Source organism: Balaenoptera musculus, chromosome 9, assembly GCF_009873245.2.
Source record: "Balaenoptera musculus isolate JJ_BM4_2016_0621 chromosome 9, mBalMus1.pri.v3, whole genome shotgun sequence".
Classification (NCBI taxonomy): domain Eukaryota; kingdom Metazoa; phylum Chordata; class Mammalia; order Artiodactyla; family Balaenopteridae; genus Balaenoptera; species Balaenoptera musculus.
In genome coordinates, this window is record NC_045793.1 from 75,483,556 (window position 1) to 75,501,816 (window position 18,261).

Below are 18,261 nucleotides of genomic sequence, written 5' to 3' on the forward strand. Positions count from 1 at the left end.
TGATGATTTGCATCATTTAAGGAATTTCTGCATGTTATCTAAATTGTTGAATTTATTGGCATTAATTTGTTCATAATATTCTCTTATTATCTCTGGTGATGTCCTGAAATCCATGTCTGATGAGGGTAATTTGTGTCTTCTCTCCCTTTGTTTCCTTGATGAGCTAGAGGTTTATCAGTTTTACTTTTTAAGAGTTCTTTCATGTTTACAATATGTCTCTTTGTTCACGGTCTACCTTCAAAATAATATGCTACTTCACATATAATGTAAGAACCTCTGTAGTTTTTAGTGTGATGTCTTTCAATTCTTATAAGCTTAAAATTTGCTTGTCGTCCATCTAGATGTTTAAGCATATTTCATTTGTATTTTCTTTTAATTTTTATATTATGACTTTTCAAATGTACTTCATCTGTTATGGGCTTATTTTGGTAAGTAGCATGAAATGAGTATTTAAACAGAATTCTTTTCCCTTATAGTCAATTATTCTAGCACCTTTTAGTGAACATCTTCCTTTCCTCATAAAATAGCTTTCTCTCTAGCATAGCAATTTTATAATGTCTATTTTCCTTGAAAAAAACATTCTAGAGAATAACTATCCTAGAAATAAATGTAATGATTATAGAATATTTTCATTTGAAAATTGTCCATCTCTGCAGTACTTTTACATTTGTATACGGTTCATCTTGCATCAATACATGTTTTCATCTGGGTCTTAAAATTGGGAATTATTTTGTGAAGTTTTCATAAATTTGGTTTAACTAAGTGCAGACTCATTTGTGTATGGGGGTCAGGACTGGTCTCAGCAAAGTTTGAAGGACAAGTGGGTGATGAAAGTAGTATTCATGAGTGGAAGCAGCATGCCTGAGCCTGGAGAATATCATGACCCCCACCATGTGGCCTCAGCTGTGTGCTTGTACTGCTCAGAACCTTAGTCTGCACCTCAATACAGTACAGATAAGAAGAGTAGCCACCTCAAAGAGTTGAGAGAACTGAGTGAGAGAGTGCCTGAAAAGCTTTTAGCATCCCTTATGGTATGAAGAATACTCATTGAATATCAGTTGTCAGTGTTAGTGGAAGTACCAGTTAAGTAAATTTGCTAGCCTTTTCCCTCCCCTATTTACTTAAAAAACTGTGGGAAAAAATGTGGGGCTACTTTAGGTAGAAGCAGTCAATAACATAGATCCAGAGACTCAGGAATGTTTAGGATGAAAAATTAGATAGGCTTGCAGTAGACTGTAATAATATTTACAAAAAACAGATGGGTAGATATTACTGGAAAAGTCTAAAATGACAGGCTTATTTACTTATTTACTCTGGCTCCTTCTTTGCACTGGACTTCAGTGGAGTGGAATTTTTTCAAATCTTGCTTTTAACGGTAATTGTCCTGCGAGAACTTTTTGGAAGTCTCCCTTCAAAAGGAAGGGAATTTGAAAGTTATGTTTTGATAAATTTTCAGCTTAAAAGTCTAACCAAGCTGGCCACAGGCAGTGTTGGAGATGGCTGGTATGAGCTTGAAAGCTGGTGGTTAACTTTTTGTTATTGTTGTTGTTGTTTAATTTTTTTAATTTATTAATTTATTTATTTATGGCTGTGTTGGGTCTTCATTGCTGCATGTGGGCTTTCTCTAGTTGCGGCGAGCGGGGGCTACTCTTCGTTGCGGTATGTGGGCTTCTCATCGCAGTGGCTTCTCTCGTTGTGGAGCACGGGCTCTAGGCATGCAGGCTTCAGTAGTTGTGGCACTCAGGCTCGGTAGCTGTGGTGCACAGGCTTAGTTGCTCCGCGGCTTGTGGGATCTTCCTGGACCAGGGCTCGAACCCGTGTCCCCTGCATTGGCAGGCGGATTCTTAACCACTGCGCCACCAGGGAAGCCCAAGAGCTGATGGTTAACTTTTCATGAATCTTGTGAGGTGGCTGTAAAGCACAGGTACTAATAAGAAAGCAAATTATATAAACTTTTGATTAACATCTATTAGAGACAAAGGTGATAAACATTCAAACTCATGATTTCCTAATTAGTTTATCAACACTTACACTCTTAGGGTACTTGTGTCTATTGTGTCTGTATGGTGGTGTACAACCTCACATCTCGTGCCAGCTGCAAGTTTAGTGATTCCATGTTGGTAGATTGAAATCAGCCATGGTGGAGGTATTGATTCCATGTAAGTCAGCAAACATTATTTTTTGGAGAGCCAGTCGTTGAACTGTTTACCAGCACAGCACTGGCCACAGATAAAGGCTGGCCTCTAGCACAAAACATCACTCATCTTTCTGCAGTGACAACTTACAATGGAAGTTTACCGATTGTACCCACAGATTTCCCTTCAACTCCTACACCCGTGCTTCTGCCATTTGCAGATTTTCCACCTTTTTCTATGTGTCTAGTAACTCCTGGGCATTTTTTAGTTGAAGTGAAGGGTCTCGTTAGCTATGATTGACAGAGGTAATTGTGACCTGCTTGGGAATGGTTAGAATGCTGGTATACATTAATCACTTGGTTTCAGCAATTTGTACTTATTACCTTATCACATTTTAAAACAAAATTGCATATTTACTTTGTAGACCCTGTGCCATGGTGGCCCCTGACATCGAGCTAATCTGTGAAATCCTGTTAGTTGCTGAAGGTTTTGTGGATGCACGCTCACTAGCCCGCAAGTTTATTACATTGTACACGCTCTGCAAGGAGCTGCTGTCCAAGCAGGTGAGGGGTATTATGTTACTTTTTCTGGGTTTTTACACCCTATTAAAACAGCTTCTGAAATATGGACACTGGGTAATTTATCACTCAAATTACAGTTAGACATTTAGGAGTAATTTTATATTTTCCACAAAATTTTGAAAATCTGTATTTTACAATTCTTCATTTTTTTGAAATTAAAATAAGACTAATAAGAACCTGTTGTATAAAAATATAAATAAAATAAAATTCAAAAATTTAAAAAAAGAATCATATACTCCTTGTGCTAAAAAGGATATGGCTTTAGTCCCTAAGTGCCTCAATTTCCTCATCTTCAACTTGGAGCCAATAATGTAGAGCACATATAAAGGTTGTTAAAAAAAAAAAAAAAAAAAAACAACTTGAGACATTTTTAAGTTGAAGGCTTTATTTATACTTAATACAGCTTTTATCAGTGGGCTATGTGATTTTCTTTAAATATTATCACTGCTGTAATTAGATATGAATTTTATGAGGCCTCCCTTTTCTGGTGGGAATATTATTTTCCAGGGAGAGATGGCAGGAGTGTTCATAAGAGCCAGGGAAAGCTGATTTTCTGAAGAACCCTTGAGAAATGCTAAATGAAAGATTTTCTCTTGTTGTTGGTAATTCTTTATTTGAAGGTAGATTTGGCGTTTTTCTTTGTGTTTATTTTTGCTCTACACTTCCTTTGTTTCTGAAATGGGCCAAATTAATAAATGCATTACTCTCCAGTCACTACCTTCTTGCTGTTTCATTGAAGCTGCTGGTGGGCCACAAAAATACCATCTATATCAGCATCACTGTTTTTAAATTTAGCTTTGTGGTCACCTTTGACTTCATTCTTTTGGTGACCTCTTGTTAATTCCTGGTGACATTATTTTGCAGTTGTTCCAGGATGAAAGTATTAAAATATCACAGCAAGAACCACTCAGTTACCTGTACTTCCAAATGTACTCATTTTAAATTACCCTTTGTTGGGGTGAAATTTGGAATCTGAGAGGCAAATTCATCTTGTCATTTTAACAACTGTGAATTTACATTCTGGGGTAAAACATATCGAATTTGATAATGTGGAAAAATGCTTGTGACAGTGTTATATGCAAAAAACAGTACAGCGAGCTGTCGATGTGATCTACAATTTGCATGTTTTATTCAATATATTTTATATTACACTGTGTGTTTTATATACATATAAAGTGACTGGAAAATACATTGTGATTTTTAACATTTGTTTCTGGGTACTAAGATTGTGAGTATTTTAAATTTTTTTTCCTTATTCTTGTTTGTGATATCCTTTTAATTTTTTTCAATGAGCCCCTTTTAATTTTATAATGGGAAAACATCAGAAGAAAAAAGTGTTACTGGACCCAGGATACATGGAGTTGCAACCATACCCCATTCCCAGTACTAATACTTAAACATTTAGTAAGCATTTACTGTATTCAAGTAATATAGTTATTGCTGACAACGATGAACGGGGTAAACACAGAACAAATGAAGCAGACACTTAGATTTCTGACTTCAAAGAACCTATGTAGGAGATTTAATTTACATGCAATAAAAATTAGAAGGAAATGGAGGATGAAAAGATTATCATAGTTTCAAGGAGGAAAGGAACCAACATTTACTGAACAGGGACCATGTGTTAGCTTTTTATCTTGACAAAAATACTATGAATTTGGTCTTATTCGTTCCATTTTACAGGTGAGGAAACTGAGTAAATAACCTATCCAAAGTTCCCAACTAATAAGTGGTAGGAGCAAGATTTAAATCCAGTCCTTTCTAACCCTTTCTAGGACATTTGTAACCACTTACAGGAGGGAGAGGGTGCGAGGGGTAGAGTAGATGAGGAAAGGGTTCTCCAACTCAACAGAAGTGTCAGAGATGAGATGAGGGGAAAGAAATTTGTCCCGGACAGAAAAGCTGAGTTAGGAACACAATCCACTGGTAGTTTTCTAAGCTGTAAGAATGGATTTGAGAAGAATCAGTGGACATTTTTGACCAAAGGAATAACCTGATGAAAATGGTGAAGATTATGTTAGCAGTTGTTTGCACTGTTTAAATGTCTAGGAGCGTCACCAAGTCATCTTTTTGTTTTTTTTTTAATTGCAGTATAGTTGATTTACAATGCTGTGTTAGTTTCTGGTGTACAGAAAAGTGATTGTTATATATACACACATACATATATAATCTTTTTCATATTCTTTTCCCTTATCGGTTATTACAGGATATTGAATATAGTTCCCTGTGCTATACAGTAGGACCTTGCTGTTTATCTGTTTGATATATGGTAGTTTGTATTTGCTAATCCCAAACTCCAAATTTATCCCTCTCCACCTCCTTTTCCCCTTTGGTAACCATAAGTTTGTTTTCTATGTCTGTAAGTCTATTTCTGTTTTATAAATAAGTTTATTTGTGTCATATTTTAGATTGCACATATAAGTGATATAGTCGATATTTGTCTTTCTCTATCTGACTTCACTTAGAATGATAATCTGTAGGTCCATTCATATTGCTGCAAATGGCATTATGCCCTTCTTTTCTATGGCTGAGTAGTATTCCATTGTATGTATGTACCATATCTTCTTTATCCATTCGTCTGTCAGTGGACCTTTGGGTTGCTTCCGTGACTTGGCTATTGTAAAGAGTGCTGCAGTGAACATTGGGGTGTATGTGTCTTTTTGTACATCATCTCCTTTAATCGTGTTACTACGATGACTTAGCCCCTCCCCAATCTCCCTGGCCTCATCTTTCCCCTCTCTTTCCCTCCTTTCAAGCCCTAGTCTTCTTTGTATATCAGTGGCTTTCAAATGATTTTTACCATGACCCACAGTAAAAAATACCTCTCTGTTGAGACTCAATATACACATACATGCATACACACACGCACCCAAGCACAACTGAAACAAAAATCTTCACCAAACACTTCTTACCCTTATTTGCAGTGCACCCTGGTATTTTTCATTCCATTCTGTTCTATTTTAGTACCAACAAAAATGATGGTTAAAAGACCTCTGTTCAGTCCTGAATGGCGGGGCGGGTTTGTCCTCCAGTTCCAGGGCTTGTTCCTATACTTGGTGCTCCTAAGGGTATAGTCATACCCCTTCGATTGTCTAGTTGGTAAATATATTGTGCAGTGTTTAATACATCCGCAGCCTTAAAGCTGTTTGCCCATTTTGTCTTTAAAGGTCTGAACAAATGGCTCAAACACACACTTGGTGAAATTTAAATGTTAATAAAACTGTATACCCAAAAAAAAAAAAAAAAAATGATGGTTAAGACCCACTAAATTGATTTTATTATCTATTAATGTACTGAAAAGCATATACATTTATATGTGTTGCTTCACTGCTTACAAAGCATTAACTCATTTTACTTCAACAACCTTGTGAAGTGGGTGGATACTTTAATCTACCTTTTTATAGATAATGGTAATAAGGCTTGGAGAGGTTAAGTGACTTTCCCACACGCACAGCTGGGAGACATTGAGAGAAAGGTTGTTACTATGTGGATTGTAGATAGAAGACAAAGGAGAGAAGGTGGGTTACATACAGTCAGTCAGCTAATACAGTGTATCTTTCTTGAGCCACCTGCCCTGTGGTGTGTGCTGTGCTAGGACCTAGAAGGCAAAAAATCAGCATGGGGTTTGTGCTCCAGGAGCTTGGAGCCTGTGAAGCAATCTTTTGTAGGGGTAATGTGGAAGTCTCAAAGAGGTATTGGTTTAATCACTGAACTTTTTTTTAAAATTTTTATGGGGGTATAGTTGATTTATAATGTTGTGTTAGTTTCAAGTGTACAGCAAAGTGAACCTGTCATACATATACAAATATCCACTCTTTTTTTTTTTTTAATTTTTTTTTTATTTATATATTTATGGCTGTGTTGGATCTTCGTTTCTGTGCGAGGGCTTTCTCTAGTTGTGGCAAGCGGGGGCCACTCTTCATCGCGGTGCGCGGGCCTCTCACCATCGCGGCCTCTCTTGCTGCGGAGCACAGGCTCCAGACGCGCAGGCTCAGTAATTGTGGCTCACGGGCCTAGTCGCTCCGCGGCATGTGGGATCTTCCCAGACCAGGGCTCGAACCCGTGTCGCCTGCATTGGCAGGCAGATTCTCAACCACTGTGCCACCAGGGAAGCCCTCCACTCTTTTTTAGATTCTTTCCCATATAGGCCATTACAGAGTACTGGGTAGAGTTCCTTGTGCTATACAGTAGGTCCTTATTAGTTATCTATTTTATATAAAGTAGTGTGTATATATCAATCCCAATCTCCCAATTTTTCCCTCCCCCGCTTACCCCCTGGTAACCATAAGTTTGTTTTCTACATCTGTGACTCTGTTTATGTTTTGTAGATAAGTTCATTTGTACCCCTTTTTGTAGATTCCACTTCTTAATCACTCAGATGCTCCAGCCTGGATGTTGGCACTTAATACAGTCAAAACTGGATTATTAAAGTTCAGTGATTATTTTCTACATCTGTAACTCTATTTCTGTTTTGTAGATAAGTTCATTTGTACCCTCTTTTTAGATTCCACACATAAGCAGTATCATATGATATCATTACCAGGGGGTAAGGGGTGGGGGAAGGATCAGTTGGGAGATTGGGATTGACATATACACACTACTATATATAAAATAGATAACTAATAAGGACCTACTGTATAGCACAGGCAACTCTACTCAATACTCTGTAATGACCTGTACGGGAAAAGAATCTAAAAAAGAGTGGATATATGTATATGTGTAACTGATTCACTTTGCTGTACACCTGAAACTAACACAACATTGTAAATCAACTATACTCCAATAAAAATTAAAAATAAAATTTAAAAAATGAGTAATGAGGGAAATTAGAGATCCAGGGCTGGGAATGCGTGGAATAGCAGGGCTGCCGGTGGAGAACAAGAGGAGTGTGCTTGTGGTTGGAAGTGAAAACACTGGAGTAACTGAAGCCCTGAGTTGGCAGGCTTACTGAGAGAACAGAGGGAGGAAGGCGGATGGAGCCTTGGGCAAATACTGCAAGTAAACGCTATGGAAAGAAGAGATTTGCTGACAGAGGTGGAGAATCAGGCAAAAGAAGCAGGACGCTGAAGGGACACAGTTTTTACAATTTCAAGGAGGGGAGGAGAATATTATTTTACAGCATTAAGGCACATATTTATCTGAACTCCTTTCTTTTAGCTTTTGGCTTTTACTTCCGGAATGAGAATCTGATTCCCTCATAAAATTTTTGAAAAAATACATCTGTGTTTTGATTTTAGGATCATTATGATTGGGGACTTCGTGCTATTAAATCTGTCTTGGTTGTAGCTGGCTCCCTGAAACGAGGAGATAAAAATAGACCTGAAGATCAGGTACTGCAATGCTAATATGATTTTGTTGAGTGAATAGCTAAATGGCTTTGTACAAATAAAAGTATATATATCTGGATGGTGGGTCATACATAGCACGACTTTTTAAAAAGCATCACATCTATTTTTAATACAGGATATTTTGAGGACTGGCATTTCTTATGTTATAAAAGACCACAAGTATTCTTGAGTAAAAGGATATGAATATATGAAAGAAAATGTGATTTTATAAGTGCTTCTGAAATACCAGCCACAAAAAGCATTTTGGCGATCATAAATAATTTAGTAATCAATGTTTGATTTTCTCTGAGGAACATTTAGAAAATCTGATTGAGTTGGGATATTAATCCTGAAAAAGTCCATGAAAACATAATCTAATGGAAGAAAGTATGTCCATTTCATGGGATGTGAGATATGTTTAAAGAAAGCAACATAGGGGATGCTCACCTAACACCAATGATATATTTAGTTGGTTATTTAGAGCTACTAGGGGAATGTTCCACTCACTATCCTTCATGGGGAAAAACAATAGCACCCACATCGTGCATTTTTCTCTATTAAACAAGTAGTGAGAGTAATGGATATACAGCCTGTGTGAAGATGCAGTATGGCTTGAGATTTTGAAAAAGGTCTATTCCTGTGAGTTTCTTTACATGTTAAGGGATATTTGTCATGTGATTTTCTACCTCTCTTTTCCAATCTTTCTCTCTCTTCCTCTGAGTCACAATTCATGATTGGGTCAAGATTTCATGCATTTACATCTTTCTGTAAAAGTCACTCTGATGTTCAAGTTACTGCTTTTAAAATCTAAGCCCTCTTTGGTTTTCAGCCAAAATAGAACAAAAACCCAAACTAAAAATGGGTTGAGTTTATCATTCTGAGATTCTTAGAGTATTTTGGACAAAACAGTCTCATGGGCTTGGTTAATTTACATCCTGGAGTTTGAAGATTACAGAGAGAAGTACCTCAGACCCTTCCTTAAGATCAAAACATTATCCAGGGAGGAACAGGGCCTCTTTGTTGGTTTTAGTCTGAGGTTATCCATGGTATCAGCAGAGCTTTCTGCTGTTCTGATATATGACCTTGTAAGCAGTGACCCTCCCTGTAGATAGAATGCCATTCTAATAGAGAACAGTGTCTATCTCATGATTACATCTTTAGCTGTTTAGGTGTTTGTTAGACCTTGTATTGGCTTTTTTATGAAATGTTTTCTCTTTTCCTTTCTAGGTACTCATGAGAGCATTAAGGGACTTCAATATGCCTAAAATAGTGACTGATGACATCCCTGTGTTTTTGGGCCTGGTTGGTGACCTGTTTCCAGCCCTGGATGTGCCCCGGAGGAGAGTGCCCCACTTTGAACAGATGGTCAGGCAGTCCACCGTGGAGCTCCGCCTGCAGCCCGAGGAAAGCTTCATCCTCAAAGTAAAAGGATCATTTCCTTGTCATGGCAGCCCTTGGGAGGTGTATTGACAATAACTGTGGTTAAGTGATACTCGACCAAAACATTAACTTACATATTACACTGACCTTAAGATGCTCTTAATATATACATCGAAGCATTCTAATATTAGTCCCATTCTGTGAGAAGGTGAAAACACAGAGAGGGTAAGTCATGGTTTTCAATGTAAGCAGACTTTTCATTAGTTTATAAAACTCCTTGGTTCTTCTTGGTGATGTGCACCAAAAATTAATTTTGCTCTCTTTTCTCTCCATCTTAGAGAAAGTTGGAAAGAAAGTCATTAGCACATGCTTGTAATGGGGGAGAAACGTATGATATCACCTGAGTTATCAAAGGCTTATGCATATGCTCACTCATTTGGGATGTAGTGAATACATGGATGTTAAAATACATACAGATTATCTGTTATAGATATTTCAAAGGATATAAGTCATTAGTCAGTTGTAGATGATGTTGGCTGTATGCTGTTTCTGGTCACACTTCATGAAGAGTCATTGATTTTTGTAACTAACCCCTACCATGTACCAAGTACCTCTGTACTTCACTTCTGCCTGTGTCACTGACTCACCGAGTAATGGTTTTTCTTCATCCTCATCCCCATACTCTACGTTGAGAGATCTGGGAGCAACTATACTTTGCCCTTGTCATCTTTTCTAACTTTCCAGGAATATAATGCTGTCAGTGGGGGCTGGCTCACGTTGTAAGGAAAGAACTGGGTGAAAATGGGCAGATTTTTTTTTAAATCACATACTCATTAAAGGAAACTAGTGTGTGGCTGTTTGGTCTGCAGGTGGTCCAGCTTGAGGAGCTGTTGGCCTTGCGACACTCTGTCTTTGTCGTTGGAAACGCAGGCACAGGAAAGAGCAAGGTATAGTCAACACCTGTTAGCTTTCAGCCGTGAAAGGAACAAAATTGCACGGGGTGGGAGACCTACATTCACTTCTATTTGAGAGTTCCCTTCAGTGAAGTTGCTCATAATTTTGGGTTAGGATCCGAGACTCTAACGTTGCTATTTGATCACTTGACCCTCTCCCTTTATACCAGGAGCAGGGAGAGAGGTGTTAGTAGAACATTGAATTCAAATAAGTAAACTGAGGGAAGATTGGGCTTTCCATGTGAGATAGCATCCTATTCACTAACTTAGATGCATGCCATCCTGCTCTATGCATCTTTCAATAATATACCTGAATTCTTTTATCCAAAGTAAACATATTGAGAGACTCTAGAATAAGATACCTGGCTTATAGGATTGGTGTGGCCCTACCCACATTGATCAAAACTATTTTCTTATATTTCCCAAGTTATCTTAGTGTCTCCTCCCCATATCATTAAGAAAAACCCAAATAGTTTTCTTCAATACTCCCCCAGAAATATAGCCCTCTATAGGGCCAAAACAAAACTTGAAAAGAAAGGGAGGAAGCAAAAACCACATTTTTGAAGTACTTATTATGTACTCCGCTAGGTGCATTATGTGTGATTTACTCTGCACAACGATGATAGGCCATGGGTGTTATTATCCCCATTTTTAGTTCACTGCTTGATTTTGTTTGGTCTTACTGACAGTCCTGGCAACATACTTATTTTCTTGCTTGGCAGACAGTATATGCAGAACTGCATGCATTTTAACTGAGGATGCTTGGGTATAAACATATTTAGTAACCAGCAACTAAAAATAAGCAGAATGGGCATATGAGACTTTAGAGCATGGGTGTCTATAGAACTTGCCAGTATTTAGGTCAGAACCCAAAGTGGAATACGTGTAAAAGGAAGCCCTGTATAGGGCTTTTTCTACTGAAAAATATAATCATTGAAATTGTAAAGTAGATAACTGATAGACCTGTAATTATTTTGTTAAAGTAAGTTTCAGATGTGAGCCATGGTGCAAGGAAGGATAAAATTGAATTCTATAATTTTCAGTAGATTAATGGTTTCTAAAAATAGAAGCTTAATATTTCTAAGACATTCAATTTCTTTCATCTAGTCTTCATTGATTCCATTCTATTCAACCTTTGCTTAAGCTTATAGAACTGGAGTACCAAAGCCTGGGCCATGTTATTTAGCAACTGATTATTCTAAAGTATTTGGCAATTGTTTATCAGTCCTTTAAACCCCTGTGAGAGGAGATAGGATGATTATATCTAAAATAAAAGCCATGGCTTTTCAGAGAAAGCAGAAAGGATAGTTGGGCGGATATTTGGGTTAAAGTGTCAATTAATTAAATAGACATGTATTAAGCACCTATCCTGAGAATTCTTTTTATTTAATTTTTTACACTTTTTAAATTTATTTTTTATCTTTGTTTCCTTATTGGCCGTGCTGTGTGGCATGCGGGATCTTAGTTCCCCAACCAGGGATAGAACCTGTGCCCCTGCAGTGGAAGCACAGAGTCTTAACCACTGGACCCTCCAGAGAGGTCCTATCCTGTGAATGCTTATCACCAAGGCTTCTTTTCCTCAGTTACCTAGAACAGGGCTTCTCAACCTCAGCACTATTGACATCTGTACCAGATAACTCTGTCCTGGGGGCTGCTCTTTCACTGCAGGATGTTGAGCAGCACCCCTGGCCTCTGCCCACGAGATGCCCAGTAGCACGTCCTCTTCCCCCAAGTCAAGATGATCTCCTCTTGAGAACTATTGTTCTAGGTCGCTAGGTCTCAAAGCATGTCTAGACCAGCATCCTAGGCATCACCTGGGACCTTCTTAGAACTCAAATCAGTCCTGCGCAAGACCTGCTAAATTAGAACCTCTGAGATCGGGTCCATTAGTCTGTTTTAATACCCTCTAAGCACTTTGGATGCAGGCTAAATTTTAAGAACAATCTAAATAATACAGGCAGAGTGGATTTTAATAACATGTACAGGAGCACATTTACATATAGTCCTTTACTTTGCACACATGGTTAAAAATCTCAGTTGATAGTGACTTTCTCTTGACAGAATCAGGTGAACTGATCCTCAGGGATTGTGGGATTAAATTTTTCAAGATGTGAATGAAAATGTGCACATGTAAATTTTTTCCCATTTTCAATATACACAGAATATCTAGGAACATATAATGCCTAAGGAAAACCCTTCAGAAATCTTTTGCTTCCCATTTGGCTTACATTAGTATTAATTTTCTTAGCGTTTTTCCTTCTTTCTTTTTCAGATTTTGAGAACACTGAACCGAACATATGTTAACATGAAACAGAAACCCATTTGGAATGACTTAAACCCCAAAGCTGTGACAACAGATGAACTCTTTGGTTTCATACATCATGCTACCCGAGAATGGAAAGATGGCAAGTAGTATTTCCCCTTTTGAAGTGCTAAAATTTTCTTTTTTTTTTTAATCCAGAAAATCATTTCTCAGTTCAAGCCAATTTTAGTCATGGTTGTAGATTTACTGTTTATGGGTTGGCGTTATTGGAAATACAGCAGCTCACAACAGCATTTATAACCTATAAATTAAAACTAGATTTGATTAAGTGGTCGATTAGCATTCAGCAGATTTGTGCTCAGAGCTGTGTATTTTATCCCCCATCAGTTATGTCAGGGCTCCCTGTAAACCAGCAGAGAAGTCAACACCAATGCCTCAGGGAACATTTATAAAGTACCTGATACAAGATACTGAGTTTCAAGCATGTGCTATTCTAGGTTCCAGGGCAAAAGTCAGTGGGACATGTTTCTTGCCCTGAAAGCTTTTGTGGACAAGCAGATTCCTTTGTTAAAATCACTTTTAACATTCTCATTTCTGTAAATGCACTAATCTAGACATCATCCTTGAGTCCTTTCCCACATTCACACCCTACGTTTAACCTCACAGCAAATCCTATAGGCCTTACTTACCTTTAACATACGTATTGTATTCCAGTACTTCTCACCTTCTCTGCAGCTCCCACATGAGTCCAAGCCACCAGCACCTCTTGCCTGTATTTGCGGTGTCGCACCTCACGGGTCTCCTTTAATTCATTTTCCATGCAGCAGACAGAGGGCGGTCTTCAGAATGTTAGTTCTCTGCTTGCAGTTTCCAGTGTGTTTCATCACCATTAGAATCCAACCTTTATCCAAGGCCTACAAGGTTCTATATGACTGAGTCCCTCTTCCCCATCTCTGATCTCATTTCCTATTCTCTGCCTTTCACTTACACGTACACTCGGGCCTCCTTGCTCTTCTCTGAACCCGCCAAGCATCTTCCTGTCACGGGCCTTTGCACTTGGTATTCCCACCATCTGCAACACTGGAGATACCTGCATGGCTTGCTCCCTTATGTTACTGGAATGTCTGGTCAAATATCGCATCAGAGAAGACTTCCCTGATGACCCTATCAAAGGAGCAGACCTCGTCATTCTCCATCCTAGTATCATGTACACCCTGCTTCCTTAATTTGTGGGACAGTCAAAATTTGCTCTCTTAGGCTTTCTTTTTTTTTTTTTTTTTTAAAGACTGTGGCAGAAAGGGAATAATATACGTTTATGCTGAAAATATGTAGAAGCCTTTCAAATTAGTGTCCATTAGAAAAGGTTGCTGGCTTTTTTATGAATTATGGTAGCAGGTTCTACTATAGGCTATCACTTATCTTTGCACAAAATGCTTCACAGAGGAAGCAAAACCTTCCACATACCTGCCTCAAAACAGTTATTTTCACCATAGTATTGTATACTTGAGTTTTGAACAGTCAGCAACTATTAAATGTGCAATGAAACACGCATAATACTTAGCAAAAAGGACCCTGGATTTTAAATGTTTCTATCTTTACATCTTGTGAGATAATGATAACTTATTATAATGCCAGTGAACACATTTCCCAAAGAAATGTATTGCACTTCTGCATACTTTAGCTTTATAATGATCTCTCTTGAATAATGTTATAGAAAAATGGAGAAAGGTGGAATAAATTAATATTTGGCCTAAAATAGATACTGAATATATGTGCATGAAAAAGGTGAATATTTTCATTTGGTGTAAGTTTTGAGTTTCATGTATGTCACCTGCTATTAATCTCCACAGGTGTTCTTCAAGGAAGGTACTATCATCTTTATTTGACATTTGGGGTTGCTCAGCCTGAGAAGTTAAGGAACCTTCTCATGGAAGTAAAACTTGCCCATTGGTCTAGATCTCAGGGATAGCTCAAAAAGTAGTGCTGTTTGCCCACCTGAAAGAGGTGGCAAACTTATAGCAAATTTACTTACTGAATAAAAGAGCTTCCAGTAAAAATAAGACAAATTTATTTTAGAAATAAATAGCACTCAACTCCATTATACATTAGGATTGCTTACTCTTAACTTATAGGTCTATTCTCATCCATTCTGCGAGAACAAGCAAATCTTAGGCATGATGGACCAAAATGGATAGTGCTGGATGGCGATATTGATCCCATGTGGATTGAATCACTAAATACTGTCATGGACGATAACAAGGTGAGTAATACCTCAGTGCTAAACCTTAAATGTAACACCTGGAGTGTACTGAGTTCCATTCACTTGTTGACTTTAATACCAGTTTCAGGCATTAACCTGATATTCTTTATGTAATTACTATTTTGATGTGGCACCTTCCTGGTAATTCTCTTAATTTCACTATTAAAGAATTTAAGGGAATACATTTTTTCTTGCCTATAAATTTAACCATCTTTAAAGAGAGTTAGATATGTATCCAAGGATTTAGTTCATCCACATCTTACCATTTTCTAAGAGCTAGGGGTAAATTATTATTATATCTTCTCTTTAAGTATGGACTACTTGGATAATAAAAGAATGAGTTTGTGCCCTATGTTAATTGGCTAAATTTAGCTCTTGAAATTAAGTAGTTCCTATGGCTACAGATTTGAGTATGCATTCCTAAGCATTTTGCCATGGTTAATCCAGAATTTCCAGCAAAAGCAAAAGGTGAAGGTACACGTCTGTGAGACACCATTGAAGCAACACAAGGTCTACTGTTAGGGTCAGGAGAAAGAAATCATTAATTGTCATTGCTATAGAATAGTAGTAGTAACCCCCTTAACCTAAGAGTAATTACTGTTTTCTGAACCAAGACATTGTCTATCATAAAGTACAGGTCTAAGAACCTTATACTTGCATGAGTTTCTATAGGACAATTTAAAATTCTAAATAAAGTTTATTTTTTATGGCATTCAGGCCTTTTTATGTAATCAACTCTTAAAACAAGGGTCTTATATTTAGTAATAATTACCACAGTTATTTAAAGGTTGGCATGAGTGAGTCCATGTTGGTAAGTTTGTTCCTCAGGGGTCAGCGAGCTCCCCTGAGGATGAACTGAGATCTTTATTCAGACTGCATTTCATTGTTTGTTTGTTTTTTATTTGATTTTGTTTTTGAAACAAACAACATTTTTTAAAGGGAAGGATAGTTGAGTTACAATGTTGTGTTAATTACTGCTGTACAGCAAAGTCAGTTATGCATATATATATATATATATATATATATATATATATATATACACATTCTTTTCCATGATGGTTTATCATGGGATACTGAATATAGTTCCCTGTGATATCCAGTACGACCTTGTTGTTTATCCATCCTATATATATTCAGACTGAATTTCTAACTCAGGCAGTGAGCTCATAGCCTTTGGCACTTCTCCTGGGGGAAGGACTTTGTGCTGTTTTGGAAAGTTAGCAGCCTTGCCTTTGCTGCCTAATGAAATGGCCACTTTTGTGCTGTGCTGCTCTGTCCAGGTGCTGACCTTGGCCAGCAATGAACGCATAGCTCTCACTCCCTCTATGAGGCTGCTCTTCGAGGTTCATCACTTAAGGACAGCAACCCCAGCTACTGTTTCCAGGGCTGGTATTCTATACGTGAACCCACAAGATTTAGGCTGGAATCCGTGAGTATTGTTTTTATTTTAATTGTGGTAAAATATACATGAATATCGAATTTACCATTTTAACCATTTTTAAGTGTAAAGTTCAGTGGCATTGAGTACATTCACGTTGTTGTACAACCATCATTACCATCCATCTCCAGAACCTTTTGCATCTTCCCAAACTGAAGCCCCATATGCACTAAGCAGTAGCCCTCCCAGCATCCCCACCTCCTTTCTACTTTCTCTCTATGAATTTGAATACTCTAGGTGCTTCTTATAAATTGAATCATATAGTAATTGTCTTTTTGTGCTGGGCTTATTTCACTGAGCATAATGTCTTCAAAGTTCATGCATGTTACAGCAGGTGCCGGAATGTCCTTCCTTTTCAAAGCTGAATGATATTCCATTGGGTAGAGATATATATATCTCATATTGTTTATCCATTCATCCTTCTGTAGATACTTGGGCTGCTTCTCCCTTTTGACTGTTGAAAATAATACTTCTGTGAACATGGGCATAATCTCTTTGAGTCCCAGCTTTCAATTATTTTTGATACATATATGTACAAGCGGAATGGCTAGGTCATATGGTAATTCTGTTTCAAATTTTTTGAGGAACCGCCATACTGTTTTCTATTAGTAGCTACTCCATTTTACATTCCCATCAGTAGAGCACAAGAGTTCCAACTTCTGCATGACCCCACCAATACTTGTTATTTTCTCTATTTTTTATAATAACCATCCTAATGGGTGTGGAATGGTATCTCATTCCAGTTTTGATTTACATTTTTCTAATGATTAATCATTTGAGCATCTTTTCATGTGTTTATTGGCCATTTGTATATTTTCTTTGGAGAAATGCCCATTTCAGTCCTTTGCCTATTTTTTAATCTAGTTGTTTGGGTTCTTTGTTGTTTTTGTGAACATTTCTTTCTTTAATCTTAGGTTTCTAAGAATGCTAAAAATGTATTTGATTATTTGAAGAAAATGTTAGCAATTAAATTTAAAGTTAATTAAGCTAATTTAAAAATCATTAAATTAGCACCTGTATGCAGTTGTCATTTTTATTTGGACATTACCCTGTTCACACCTTGCACATGTTAAGACATATATTTGTTGACTAAGTGAATAAGTAATAATAATAGCTCGTATGGAGCACATAGATAGAAGTATATCATTTAGTGAACATTTGTGTGTTTGTATGTATACACATAATATGCATACATGAACAGTGGTGATGCTTTGATTTAGAACAAGTTTATTGTGCCCACTTGCTTACTCTTCAAATGCTTACACTTTCCATAATTCATTCTGGTGGTCCCTTGTCACCCCCTCTCATATTCCCACTATGTGCTGTAGAAACATCTGAGCTCTGCACATGAACACGTGCTGGTGCCTGGCATGCTTCTTGTGTCAGATATCTTCTCTTTACCCCTCCACCCTGTTCTGTGCCCCCAGCGGCCATCCGGTGTGGACCACATCATTGGGCTCCTTGCCCTCTGGCTTCTGGTTGGTTTGGCCAATGAGGAGCCCTGGCAGGAAATGAGAGGGAGAAAGGAGAGTGAGGTCAGGCTATTCATTCCCTTGGCTCCCTCCCTGCAGGAGCACATCAGGATGACCGTGACCTTCATCCGCAGGTCCTCGTAAATCTCTCCATGAGATTCTTTGCTTCCAGGTTCTGATAGCCCTTCATTCTCTTGTCCCTGTGGCCGCGGGTGCTCTAACCATTTCTCAGCCATCACCCCATGACGTGGCACTCTACTGTCCATTTTCCCTGCTTCCGCCCACACCTTTGCCAATAGTCCTTTTATTGATCCTTCTCTATTATCCTAATTTGAGGATGACCTCTGTTCCCTGCCAGATGCCTGACTCATGCACTCCTCCAGGCTACTTTTCTGTGTACTGATTTATTTACTAAAAGTCTCATCCTCTAGCTCAGCAGCCAAGTAGAGCCA

General features: G+C 37.9%; 1 protein-coding gene across 1 annotated transcript in view; it reads left to right on the plus strand.

The window, feature by feature from the left end:
• DNAH11 (dynein axonemal heavy chain 11) overlaps positions 1-18,261 on the plus strand; it is a 306,796-nt gene that overhangs the window by 122,518 nt on the left and 166,017 nt on the right. The window contains exons 34-40 of the mRNA XM_036864125.1: positions 2,560-2,698; positions 7,954-8,046; positions 9,271-9,465; positions 10,293-10,370; positions 12,649-12,781; positions 14,772-14,899; positions 16,180-16,328. Coding sequence (XP_036720020.1) covers positions 2,560-2,698; positions 7,954-8,046; positions 9,271-9,465; positions 10,293-10,370; positions 12,649-12,781; positions 14,772-14,899; positions 16,180-16,328 — 915 coding nt within the window. The remainder of the gene's footprint in view (positions 1-2,559; positions 2,699-7,953; positions 8,047-9,270; positions 9,466-10,292; positions 10,371-12,648; positions 12,782-14,771; positions 14,900-16,179; positions 16,329-18,261) is intronic.